The 12,376-nt window shown below is 45.6% G+C and overlaps 1 protein-coding gene across 1 annotated transcript in view; it reads left to right on the plus strand.

Moving 5' to 3' along the window:
- The first annotated feature begins 5,772 nt into the window (after positions 1 to 5,772).
- Positions 5,773 to 12,376, plus strand: part of CACNA1I (calcium voltage-gated channel subunit alpha1 I) — a 167,375-nt gene continuing 160,771 nt past the window's right edge. The window contains exon 1 of the mRNA XM_026065047.1: positions 5,773 to 6,053. Coding sequence (XP_025920832.1) covers positions 5,773 to 6,053 — 281 coding nt within the window. The remainder of the gene's footprint in view (positions 6,054 to 12,376) is intronic.

The following is a 12,376-nucleotide window of genomic DNA, read 5'->3' on the forward strand; positions in this document are numbered from 1 at the left end:
TGGGAGCAGTTTGCAGGGAAGAAGGGACAATCTGGTGCAGCATGGGCTGGCAAGTGATTTGGAGCTAAGGTGAAGGATGGTTGTGGAAAAGTCTAGAAATGGGAAAGGTGAACTATGCAAATGTTTCTACACTAGAGGGGCAGGCATCCAGCTGGCTTCTGGGTGAATCTGCTCCAGCACGGGAACAGTGTGTGGGGCAGAGGTACTCAAACTGGCTGTGCCCTGGGGAGCTCCAGTATTTCCCTCTCCTTTCTGGCAGTAAAAGGCCTCTTCCCCAGTGAGAACACAGTAGTCAACACTATCCTGTCTGCACCCTTGAGGTTTTGGGGAAAGATCTAGATTAGTATTACAGGGGTCTTGTTTCTTCCATCAGCCCCCGAAGGCCCATCTCTGCACAAAACCTCTGTGCAGAAGAGGGGCAGCGTGGAGCTGGGAGCCTGCTTTGGCAGGTGAGCGATGTGTGTGGTATATCATAGGCTTGTTCTCCCATGGCATTTTGGTTGTCTGTGGCATGGCTGGCCAGACGTGGCGTTACCAACTGGGATCTCAGGGCCTGCTACTGCTCTTGCTGGAGGGGAGCATGTTTCAGCAGAGACCTTCCTGCATGGTACATGCTAGGAGGTGACAACAGCCTTTTGTGACAGACACCCCCAATTTGAAACACTTCCCCTGAATCGTGATGTTTCTTCTTTTTCCCAAGCACTCTCCTTTGCTCATTAAGTCTACAGCTTCCCTGACCGTTTCAGACTAGCTTTTTTCCTCCTTTCCCAGAGGAATTGTGAAATCCACCCTCTGGCCTTTGAACAGCAGGACCAGGTGCTTTCTCTGAAGTGGGGAAGGGCTGAGGCAAGGGCCAGCAGCTTCTCCAGCACGTGGCCAGCTAATGAGCTCTCTCTGCTAGCACACGTCTGTGGCAGAGAGCAGGGTGTGCGGGTGTGTGTGCTGCTCGCCGCACCAGCAGGGGTTCAGTGTGGGATGGTTGGGGTTTTAAATGGCCCTTGGGGAAGGATGATGGGAAGAGGAGCGTGGACTTGAGACCTGGCTACTGGCAAAGCTTTGGTGCCGGCTGTGTGGGGAGAGAAGCAGGAGACCCTGACAGACCCCAGGGAGGAAAGTGCGGCCTGTGCAGCATCGCTCCTCCAGTGATATGACTGACCTTTGCAGAGGAACGTTTCATGTGTTTAGGGGACGTTTGGCCAGAAAAGGTAGGGAGAAGAATGAAGGTGTCTGCCAGGCTGTCCGTCAGTGTCAGCGGTACGTCCCAGAACAGGGATTTTGAAAAAGGGGACGTGGCAGCAGAGGCTCTCACTGCGCTGCAGAACTAACTGTGTCTCCCGGCAGGGGCTGTGCTGCCCGATGGCCCAGCCTGTCAGGAAATACTGTCCCAGCACGTCCTGTACCGTGCCAGCACCCTTCTGAGACAGCAGCAGAGTTTCACAACACCAGTTAGGCTAGGTGAATGTTTCAGGAAATGTGCAATTCTCTCCCTACAGGAATGTGGTAGCAAAAGCAGATAATGAAGCTAGCGGAGGGGCTTCTTGAAAATTTTTGTGCTACTGAGGTTTTTTTGGAAGGCTCCCCTCTTTGAGGAGGCCTTGGTTTTTGTTGATGGGTCTGGCCTGCCACCACCAGCTGGAGCTAGCCTTGCCTGAGCAAAAGGTTGATACTTGTYTGGCCTGAGTAGGAAGCATGTGCATCTGGCCATCTCTATGACTAGTTAATAGTACTCTTTTATTGCCCTTCTCACAGCAGAACAGCACTTGCAGAAAAGGAAGATTAGAATGAGCCCGAAGGCAGATTCTGGAGCCTTCCAATCCCGTCTGATCTTTCTAGTACTGTCTTTTAGCCAGATATGAACCCTCCTTTGATGCACATTTTTCTGTGTATGTATATGTGTGCATGTGCCAAACTCATTCCACTTTGTCATTTTGATTTGAATATGGCCTCTCCTGGGCAGAAGCAGTGTAATGGGCTCACTCCAGCCACAACAATGCTACAGTAGGGAAAGGCAAGTAATTGCAATCTTGAAGGAAACATTGATGTTACATGAGCTGCATCCTGGCCAAAATTGCAGGATTATCTGATTTCAACCTCCGCCTCTGACCTGGAAGAGGTGAAGACCCTGGATCCATCTCTAGCAGGAAAACCTTTGAGGCTGAGACAGTAGAACTGCCTCGGCATAAAAAGCTTAGAAGTGCCCCACTGCTTGGGTGTTCCCCTGTCCATCTTTTGACACAACATATTAACCCTTCTTAATGTAGGAAATATGCTGTGATCACAGCCTCAGGGATGGTTTGGGTGGAGGAGTAGGATTTAGTTTGAACAAGGAAAGGGGTATTACTCAGTTCTGCAGTGGGGCAGTTGTCTTTCAAGGGCTGTGTTTAGCTTCAGGACTCCCAAAGGGATTCATCTGGCTCTGCATTCACATAACCTCTAATGAGTCACTCCAAGCTGCACAAATTGGAGCAGATAAACTGTTTGTGATGCAGCCAGTACTTTATTTGTGCAGGTGTGTTTGATTTGTGCTGAATTGTCAGACTGTCTTGCCCCCACCAGCCATCTCTCTTAGACATGGGCTCATCCGCATAGGTGCCATGAGCAGAGCTGTATACCAGAGTCCCAGCTGCATGTGACAGTGGTAAGATGGAGAAGAGACCATGAATATTTGCTCAGAGAGAAAGCAAGAAAATGCTAACAAGGTTGTTTCTTCTATTCTTTTGTTCTGTTGTATTGTTAATTATGAAGCTTTGTACATTGCATTTTGGAATTGTCATGCCCTCGTCAGCGTGGATGCTCTGAGCACCGTAATAAGTCATTCCTCCTGGCTGTCCCTGCTAACCTTTCTCCTCCGTGTTGTTACTGGGAAAGAAGCTGGGCTCAGCCATAGCATGTTAATAGGATGTGAGGGAGCCAACTTAGAGCAGGCAAAGGGGAGCTGTGTGGGAGCAGGGAAGGAAAAAGGTAGTCTGAGGAGTTACGCAGGTACTCAGAGTTAAAAGCCTAGTGAAAGTGAAAATGCAAGTGTTGCATGATGGGAAGAATGTGCTCTCTCTTCTGAAACTGGGGTTAAAAATAATAAGAACAGCATCTCAAAGCCAGTCAGGAGACACAATATATATTTCTCTCCAGTAGCTGCTGGCCTTTGGGGTAATGAATCACAGAATCACAGAATCGCTGAGGTTGGAAGGGACCTCTGGAGATCATCTAGTCCAACCCCCCTGCTCAAGCAGGGTCACCTGGAGCACATTGCACAGGATTGCATCCAGGCATGTTTTGAATATCTCCAGAGAAGGAGACTCCACCACCTCTCTGGGCAACCTGTTCCAGTGCGCTGTCACCCTCACAGTGAAGAAGTTTTTCCTCACGTTCAGATGGAATTCTCTGTGTTTCAGTTTGTGCCCGTTGCCTCGCGTCCTGTCGCTGGGCACCACTGAAAAGAGTCTGGYYCCATCCTCTTGACACCCTCCCTTCAGATACTTGTACACGTTGATAAGATCTCCTCTCAGCCTTCTCTTCTCCAGGCTAAACAGGCCCAGCTCTCTCAGCCTTTCCTCATAAGAGAGAYGCTCCAGTCCCCTAATCATCTTTGTAGCCCTTCGCTGGRCTTGCTCCAGTAGTGCCACATCCTTCTTGGACTGGGGAGCCCAGAACTGGACGCAGTACTGCAGCTGTGGCCTCAGCAGGGCTGAGTAGAGGGGGAGGATCACCTCCCTCGACCTGCTGGCAACACCCTTCCTGATGCACCCCAGGATACCATTGGCCTTCTTGGCCACAAGGGCACATTGCTGCCTCATGGTTAACTTGGTGTCCACCAGGACTCCCAGGTCCTTCTCAGCAGAGCTGCTTTCCAGCAGGTCAACCCCCAACCTGTACTGGCGCATGGGGTTATTCCTCCCCAGGTGCAGGACCCTGCACTTGCCTTTGTTGAACTTCATGAGGTTCCTCTCTGCCCACCTCTCCAGCCTGTCCAGGTCTCTCTGAATGGCAGCACAGCCCTCTGGCGTATCAGCCACTCCTCCCAGTTTTGTATCATCAGCAATTCAAAGAGTCTCAGTGCTTTCCTCTAAGGGACATTATGTCTGCTTTCTAAACCTCTGCGTTTGCTACTCTTTGTTTTGACAAATACCAAGCCTCAAAGAACAAGTATCTGAATCAAAGTGCCTGTTGGAAACTGGGGGCTGAAAGTAAGGCGGATAAGCAGAGCTTGCAGAGTCTTAGCTGGGAATAATGGGGGACTGCAGCCCAAGATGGAATCATTGGCTGGAAGTAATAGATGAGTGTCACGGAGAGCACCGGAGAGCATGAATCTGGTTGTGTCAACATGAAAGGTGTCTTGGACTGAAACATCAAGGCCTGCAGGCCAGGGCAGAGCTGGCTCAGCAGAGCTCTGTGTGGGTTGTGTGCTCCTAGAGCACAGGGGGCTGAGCCGAGTGTCTGGGAGGATAACCTAGAGCTGTAGAGCAAGGGTGGAGGACTATGAGGAGATAAGCTCCATACTGTGCATCTTGGTGACTGATAAGTCCTTTGCTACTGCTGATCTGCTCTTTCCAGATTGATGTGTTTGAGGGCTCTTGTGTTACTTTTAAACCTGTACTTATAGCATGTGTATTCTGGAAACTCTGAGCATGACAAAAGGATGAAGGGTAGAAAGCACCCATCAGGCCATGATCGAGCAGTCCTTTGGCAAGATCTTTTCCTTAAAAGTGCCACTGTAACACCCCTCCAGGGCCAGACTTTGGAGTTTATTTCATTTGCCTCACTTTGACAAGCCTTTCCCACTTCCACTGTGCTATTTAATGGAGAACATTTGGCTTTGTGTTTTCCCAGAGCAAGGCTGCCGTTAAGTGCACCCAACCAGCAAAGTGATGTTCTTTAACAAAGGCACAATGCTCTTCAATACTCAGGCACCACTGAGTGTGAGATCTGTTGTTCTGCTCTTCCTACACCTGGCTACACTCTCTGACCTTTCTAGTTAGTGGAACAGCTTTTGCAACGTGCCTTCCTAGTTCTTCCACTGTCCTGGCATTGGAGAGCTCCACATGCTCCCGTAATATTTAACTCCTGCTTATAGTTTGCATTATGGCTCTGTGTTAGAATCAGAGCCTGTTCTGTATGGATCTGACATAGATTTTACAGTCTCAGTCTCAAAGAGCCTACTCAGTGAGCTGTGTAGAGTGAGGCCAACACAGTGTTTCCCCAGGGAGGAGAGAGCACACTTGAGGCAGCAGAGATGAAGCTGGGTTTGGCAGGACTGTGTAAGGGTTTGGGAGGGCAGAGTGGCTGTGGTATCTCAGGATGTGTCTACACCACTCTGTATTGCAGTGCTTGAGGTGGCTCCAACAGAGTTTGCATGACCACCTAAGATGGTGCAGCAGTGTGTTAAGGGGCCAGAGTGTTCCAGAGGCTACAAAGGTGACTTAAATTATTAGTCATGGAGAAGACTAGCCAGAAGAGTCCTGTTAGAGGAAGAGATTGGCAGAAAAGAGAAATACTGGCAAGAGCTTGCTGTCCTACTCCCACTGCTTATTCAGTCCTGGGGAAAAACAGCTGTGGTGCCCCTTCAGGACCAAAATGGAGAGTACTGCTTAAAATTCCTTCGGCACAGTGTCTGGCCAGAGTTGATCATTTGTCAGAGCTCTCAGTCCTGTGGTTCTCCCCTGCTCCGAGATCACTAACAGAACAAAAGTGTATTGCGCCCTTGTTGCCGATTCCTCATATGAGTTTTGTTTCTCTTTCTCCCCTCCTCTCCAGGGGCTCTCACTTGCGGCTGGCATGGCAGAGTACATCTCCCAGCCTCCCTCCACCTGGCACTCAGGCCCTCAGCCCCCTCATGCCTCTGCCATCTGCCCATTGGAGTCCATGGATCTGGGGATCTTGGAGCAGCAAACACCACTGGAGCAGCCTCCATCCTCACCAGATCTGGGTGAGGATGAGGAAGTCAACTCCCCGCTGGATCCCGATGTTCCTTACCCTGACTTGGCCCCGGTTGTGTTCTTCTGCTTGAAGCAGACCACCAGCCCACGGAACTGGTGCATCAAAATGGTGTGCAACCCATATCCTTTCCAAGCTGCCTCTTCTCCCTGCTCACCTTTCGCTCCCTCCTGCCCCATCCCTCCCCTCTCCCTGCCCTCGCAGCACGCCTGAAAGGTAAGGAATGAAGTTTCCTACATATTTAACAAGCTGCTTTGTTCCTCGCTTGCATTTAAACAGAACCTCAGCTGTTGCAATGCGTGATCAAAAGAAGCTGCTTATAAAAGAGGGGACTTCAGAGAGAGCTGCTGTCAGCCATAATCACAGAGACAGAGATGGATGAGGGTAGAAGAAAGGGCTGAGGGAAGGTATTTTAACAGGCCTGTCTTTCTTCTTCCCTACTCCCTTTTCACCACTTCCCTGGGACAGAGAAGGGAGCCTGCTGCTCCAGGAGGCTTGTTGGCAGGTCACCATAAATAGCAGAGGTGATTCCTCCTGCTGAGAGTAGAGGCCAGCAGGAGGAAACAGAGCTCAACTCTGTTAGTCAGAGCTCAGCTTTCCCTTGGTGAGGGAACCACTATTCCTGGGCCTCAACTGCAAAGATGCCAAGGTGACCTCTTGTCTGGCAAGCAAACATCACTGTCCTGGAGATATCTTACCTTGATTTCTGGCTGGGAATAAATTGGAGAATCTAGTCTAAATTTGATGCTGAGTCTCATACTTTCAGTGAAAGATCTTTGGGACAATAGCGCATACTCCCCTTTTGAAGCAGGTCAGCAAATTGCATGCATATGTCACCATTTATTCTCAGTGCCTTGATTGCAAGGAGGCCCCAGCAGCACAGCAGTGCAAACAACAGCCACCTGCACTATTAATTAGTACCAGCGCCTCTAGGAAGTAAGTTCCTCTGTGGCTGTCTAACCTGATTCAAGATAAAAAGCAGATGGGGGAAAACTTACTGTTCTTTAGATCATGGGAAGCTTCAGAGGGGGGAAGAAGTAGAGTAGATGAGGAATCATCAGCAAGGTTGACCTAAAGTTTTACTTAAATCATTTTCTGGCCAGAGATCTCCAGTACTGGTACTTCCTCCTTGAAAATTTTTTAGTTTTGGGATAGGTGGGTATTATTGGTAAGGATAACTATTGTTTTTGGTGCACTGGCTTCTAGATTAAATCTGAGTGTCCAGGCACACAGTAGAGACTTGTAAAACATTACTAAGAGGTTTTTGGCTTTAAGAACCAAACCCTGAGTGAAGTCTTGAGGTGCTGTCAGCAGTAGCAGGTGACCTTAGATGACTGGTGAATCTGGTGATTTGTTTCAATTTCAAACCTGGAGAAAGGTTTGGTTTCAGATCTGAGTTCTTATTTTACGGTTTGGAAGCTCTTAGAAAGGTTCTGTAGTCTCAAGCACAGGTTATGACCAAGAACTTGTTGTCAATTTAGGATTTCTGCATTCCTTTCTACTAGCTGCTCCTTAAAATATTGAAACTTCATATTGAATTATGCATAATTTTTCAGTCACTGTATACAGCAATTGTTATGAGCTGGGAGTCTTTTGGCATCTCAGGGTAAAATATGAAAGGTCTGTGCTTTGATGAAAAAACTTAATTCAAAGGCTGGGGGAAAAGTAGACCAAATTTGAGATGGAGGCTTGCCCTTGAATGGGGAAAGGAGGCTGTGGGGGAAGAGAAGAAATGCATGTCTGTACTTTGGGCTAAAAGGTCAAAGTCACAAGTCACTCCACTGTGATGTGTAGTATGGAGTCTTTAGACACTAGAGTTCTGTTATTCAAGGAGTTTGGCATCTGTTTGCTCATCTTAGTGTTTAAATGTTACTTTGTTTTAATCCTGAGATATGCATGCTATTCTACTCCAAAGATGACCCCCTCATAGCAAGGGCTATAGAAGGAAGGAAAAAGCCTCATTCAGTCACCTGTTGATGACTTTACACCTAGTTACAAGTGACACAGGTGGCAAAGGACAGTGGTGAGATTGCTGGATGCCTTTTGAAAGGGCTTTCAAAGCTTTAATTTCAGTTCAGCTATGTGAAGCTAGAAGATTATTTGAAAAGCAGAGACTGATTGGAGAAGATTCTGTTCCTCTTTCTCTCTATTTTTCCACTCTATTTGTGGTCCTAACTTCAAATGAACAATGCAGTAGTTCCTGTAGTTTTTCAAATGAGGGATCACTTCTGCCCTTCCAGATTTTTTGTAGGTCATGATGCGTCGTTGACATTGCACTTTTTTCCTGATGGCACTGTAGGAATCAGACTGTTCTGTGGTCTGGCTGCAGACTGCACACTATGGCTTCATCCCAGTCTGGAAATGAGCCCCTTTTGTAAGGGATGTTCCTATGAAAGTCAGATTATGTCTTCTGAGAATGTGTATGCTTGCTGCTGCCTTCCTAGTCTGAAGTCTTTTTTAATCCCTATTATATTGGGTGATTAGCTTTACAGCTCTCCTATGCCAAGCAGGGGCAGGCTGGGTCACTATCTCAGGACAGCACCTGGCTTTTCCTAAAAACTCAGCAAAAAAGGGGGTGGGGTATTAATTAAAAGCCTGTTAATCTTCTTGTTGTCTTTTTACTAGGCCAGAACTTCATGATCGTTAGGTTGTGGAAGTATTTTCTATGAGACTTAAAATGGAAGCTCTGATCAGTAAAGACTACGTGGCAATTTTTTTAAGTGTGAAGTTATTAACCACCAAATTTCAATTTATGTAATTGCATTCCACCTATTTAAATCCCCCCTCCCCTGTGGATTATTTTCCCTTCCATGAATAGTCCTGCAATTGTTATGTGCTGTTAAACAACTGCTGTATTCCTTTGCTGCAGTGCAGTAAGAGGAGAAAAGGCTTGTGTGTGTATTTTAAAATAACTTCTGGATGCATGATAGTGTATAAGCGTGTGATGCTGTTACTGCAAGTATTGTAGACCCCAACTCTGTTTTAAGATATGGACAGTGTTGTTTCAAGCAAAACTTGAGGTGTGTCCCCAAATGGAATATTTACTGTGCTTTCTGCCACCATGCTGTACGGTCAAAAGGAGCCTGATGCTTCAAAGTTAGGTGACTACGCATTTCTGGAGTGTTTTTACATACAGTGTGAATGAATGTCTGAACTGCCCTAGCTTATTGGTGAGCTGTGTGTGGTGTGTGTGTGTTTTATTTTGTGTTTTGTTGTGTGTTTGTGTAGTGTGTGTGGTTTTATTTCTTTTAATAATCTTGATTAACCTTGTTAGATAGAAGTAACTTCTGTGTAATCATCTGGGTGTGCAATGCAAAGTACACCTGGAGCCTGGCCTGGCTTCTAGTGAATGTGACCATCTTTGAAAGGAGCCTGGCTTGAGTCAGGATACTAACAACCAGACAGGTCACAAACTACTTTGTTTAGGTTGACTTCTATTTTGTATTTCTATGAACAAGCACAAAGCTGGTAGTTCTGAATTGCAGACTGTGGAGCTGTTGCAGCTGAAATGTTAACACAGTCAATATTTGAGATATGGTTATAAGAGAGGTTGTGAGTCCCGTCCCCCCTGCCCCCTTTTTTTTTAAAATGTGATTTACACGTCAAATAGGATTTCAGGGTAAGCTTGGAGGGGAAATAGGGTCAAAAGAGTGAAATCTGTTTCCAAAACAGATGCAGATGTGTAACATCTGTCTTATGAATTTATTAAGTGTTTAGAACTAAAAGGCCATGCCACATGGCATCTTACAAATGGATCTTGATGCACTTTGCAAATTATGAGAAGATTGAGAAAGGTGCCTAGGCATCTGCATCTCTGGCCTCCCTGGGGGTTCCATAAAGACTTTACAGTTCATCCCTCCCTAGGGTCAAAAGCAATAGATTCAGTCTGTCCTTTGAGTTTCTCTTTAAAAGAAACTCTTTCCAGGAGGCCTTGACCTCCCTTTGCTGTCATGTCAATATTATAGATATGACAGCAAGGGTAAGAATGAAGTGTGCCATTTAAAAAAAAAATCAATGCTAAAACTGTAGCAGCAACGAGATAGGCTCTGCAGTTCACCACTCAGTCTTTTTTTTGCATTTTGTTACATACCAGCCCTCTTCTCTTGTTTGTAAAGTAGCTGTTTGGACTTCTATTTTGCTCTCATGAAGTAAAATGTTGCATTTTCAGTTGATTTCAGTGATGGAGGAGCAGGGAGTCAGGTCCCAGTTGTGCAAAAGCTTATATGTGCACTTAATTTTTTAGCACTTGGAGCCATAATTTTAGAGGATAAAAAGCAGGGTGACTTCTTGAAGCCAATATGACTGCTCATGTTTACTGAGGGGCTGCCCTGCAACTCGTAAGCTTTAAAGATTCTCCAAGCAGAGGCTTTACCATCTTATGTGTCTCTGAAGTTCCTAGCATGCTTCTGGGGCTACTTTTCCTACAAACTATACTTGCAGCTATATCAGCTTGGGCTACATGTTTGGTGTGCAAGAAAACAGGACTGGCCTTGGGCATATTGTCAAGATGCTTAGGAGAACCTACAGGGTTTATTCCTCACCTCTTCCTTGCGTTGTACTGATGATTTTTACATGTGAGCAAATTGAGGGCAAAATGCTTGTAAATTAGAATAGTAGTGTTTCATGCTGGCACTGCCTCTACATCATCAGAGTGACATATCAAACACTGGAGGAGCAGAAGAAAATGGTTTGCATGTGAGTCAGTAATTGGTACTCCTCTCAGCAACACTGAGCAAGTAATGCTGTGGGATATGGGGACACTGTGCTGCCAAAACTGTTGCTTTTCAGATGACACATGTAGCTGAGGTGCTGACAAATCTTGTGCTCATTAATGAACTTTGGGTACCTTTCTTCAGGATAGCTGTGTTACATTTCACAGCCTGGTCAAATTCCAGTTTGGACAATTTATTCTGTGTGAGTGGAATTCTATCTACAGCTCCAGTAGTATATTGTACTTGTTTCCTGCCTTAAGCTGTTGCCTGTGTGTACTGTTAACCTTGCTGCAATCTTCATAACAACTGGATGTAGTTAGTTAATAAGCAAACACCAGCTGAAAATTTATGAAGACTCCTGTAATATTTGATGTCTGTCTTAAGGCCTGAGCTCCTGTAATCCTCTGATTAGGTTTACTTTCCTTTTTAATTTATACATATGTATAAATAAAGGAACACATGTAAAAAGTATGTTCCTGCCTCTCACCTCTCTAGCATGTAGAGGAAAAAGCTTGGAAATGTGATGAGAGTGTATACTAATACATGAAAAACTGAGTGTCTTATGAATTCTAAGCAGCCTTCATCATTCTTGAAGACCTAGGGATCATGTTCAGCAATATCAGCTTTTGTATGTGTAGTTGGCAAGCACTAAAATAGGTATGTTGTTACTGCTTCTCCATTTTAAAGATAGATCCCTCCTGTCTCTCCTTACAAATCTAAGTCACAGGACAGGTAAAGTGTCTGGTAGTTATTTGAGGCCTTGTGATAGCTTTGTGTCATTACAGGTAATCAGGAAGATGTTACTACTGTGCCCTTAGGAATGGATTGATTTCTGTTGATTACATAGCTCTGTAATAGCTATTACATAGCCTTTCAGTTAACAGATATATCCATATACCTGACACCCAACAAGTCCAAGACAGTTTTTTTTCCATAAGAAGTTATGTATCCTCTCTGCATTCCATAATGTGCTAAATTAACTTTACAGTCGATCCTGTTGCCTTGGAAAGTGAGCTGATCCAAAACTCTCCAATGGAAAGGTAGTTTCAGTGGTAGCAGTGTTCCTCTAGGATTGTACTGAATGCTTTTCAAGCTTTAAAAGGGGGCAAGCCTGCTTTAGTGCCTGCTGGGTTTTCTGCCAGTCTACCAAGCTCCCTACTGGTGGAATAAAGTTTGCTTCTCAGCAAATGAGGTTAACTTTTAAGTTGATACGCCAGTTGTCCATAAACTTGATTAGTATTTGAAGCCAGCACATGCACTGGGCCACTACAGCCATCTCCTTAGGATCAACCTATTCATGACTTTGCTCATCTTTTTCTGTGTTAACAATATATGCTTTAAAGTGGTCATTTTCTGTGTTTATGAAAGAAGTTTCCCTATTAATAGTTAATAGTTTTTCTATTGATTCTTCTCCTGAAGATGACTGGATTCATGTCACCTAATTCCACCTGTCTGAAAACTGGACATCCAGACACCCTCCCTAGATAGTGGGAGAGAAACTGCCATCTCTACCAGGCAATTCAGCATCCTGAAATCAAATCCTTTCCTTCAGAGAGGGAAGCCCCTCTCTGGAGAAGCCTACTTTTTCTTAGTAAAAAGGGAGCCTGGAAAACTGACCTTTAGTTAGGTCTGTAATCTTTAAGTGGCTAAAGCTAGTTGGGCTATATCCTTCCATATCTGTTCTTGCTTGTTAAAGCCAACTTGTTTAGGTTCACCAAATGCTATGGAAGAAG

This window comes from Apteryx rowi, unplaced genomic scaffold (assembly GCF_003343035.1).
Source record: "Apteryx rowi isolate R43461 unplaced genomic scaffold, aptRow1 scaffold_223, whole genome shotgun sequence".
Lineage (NCBI taxonomy): Eukaryota > Metazoa > Chordata > Aves > Apterygiformes > Apterygidae > Apteryx > Apteryx rowi.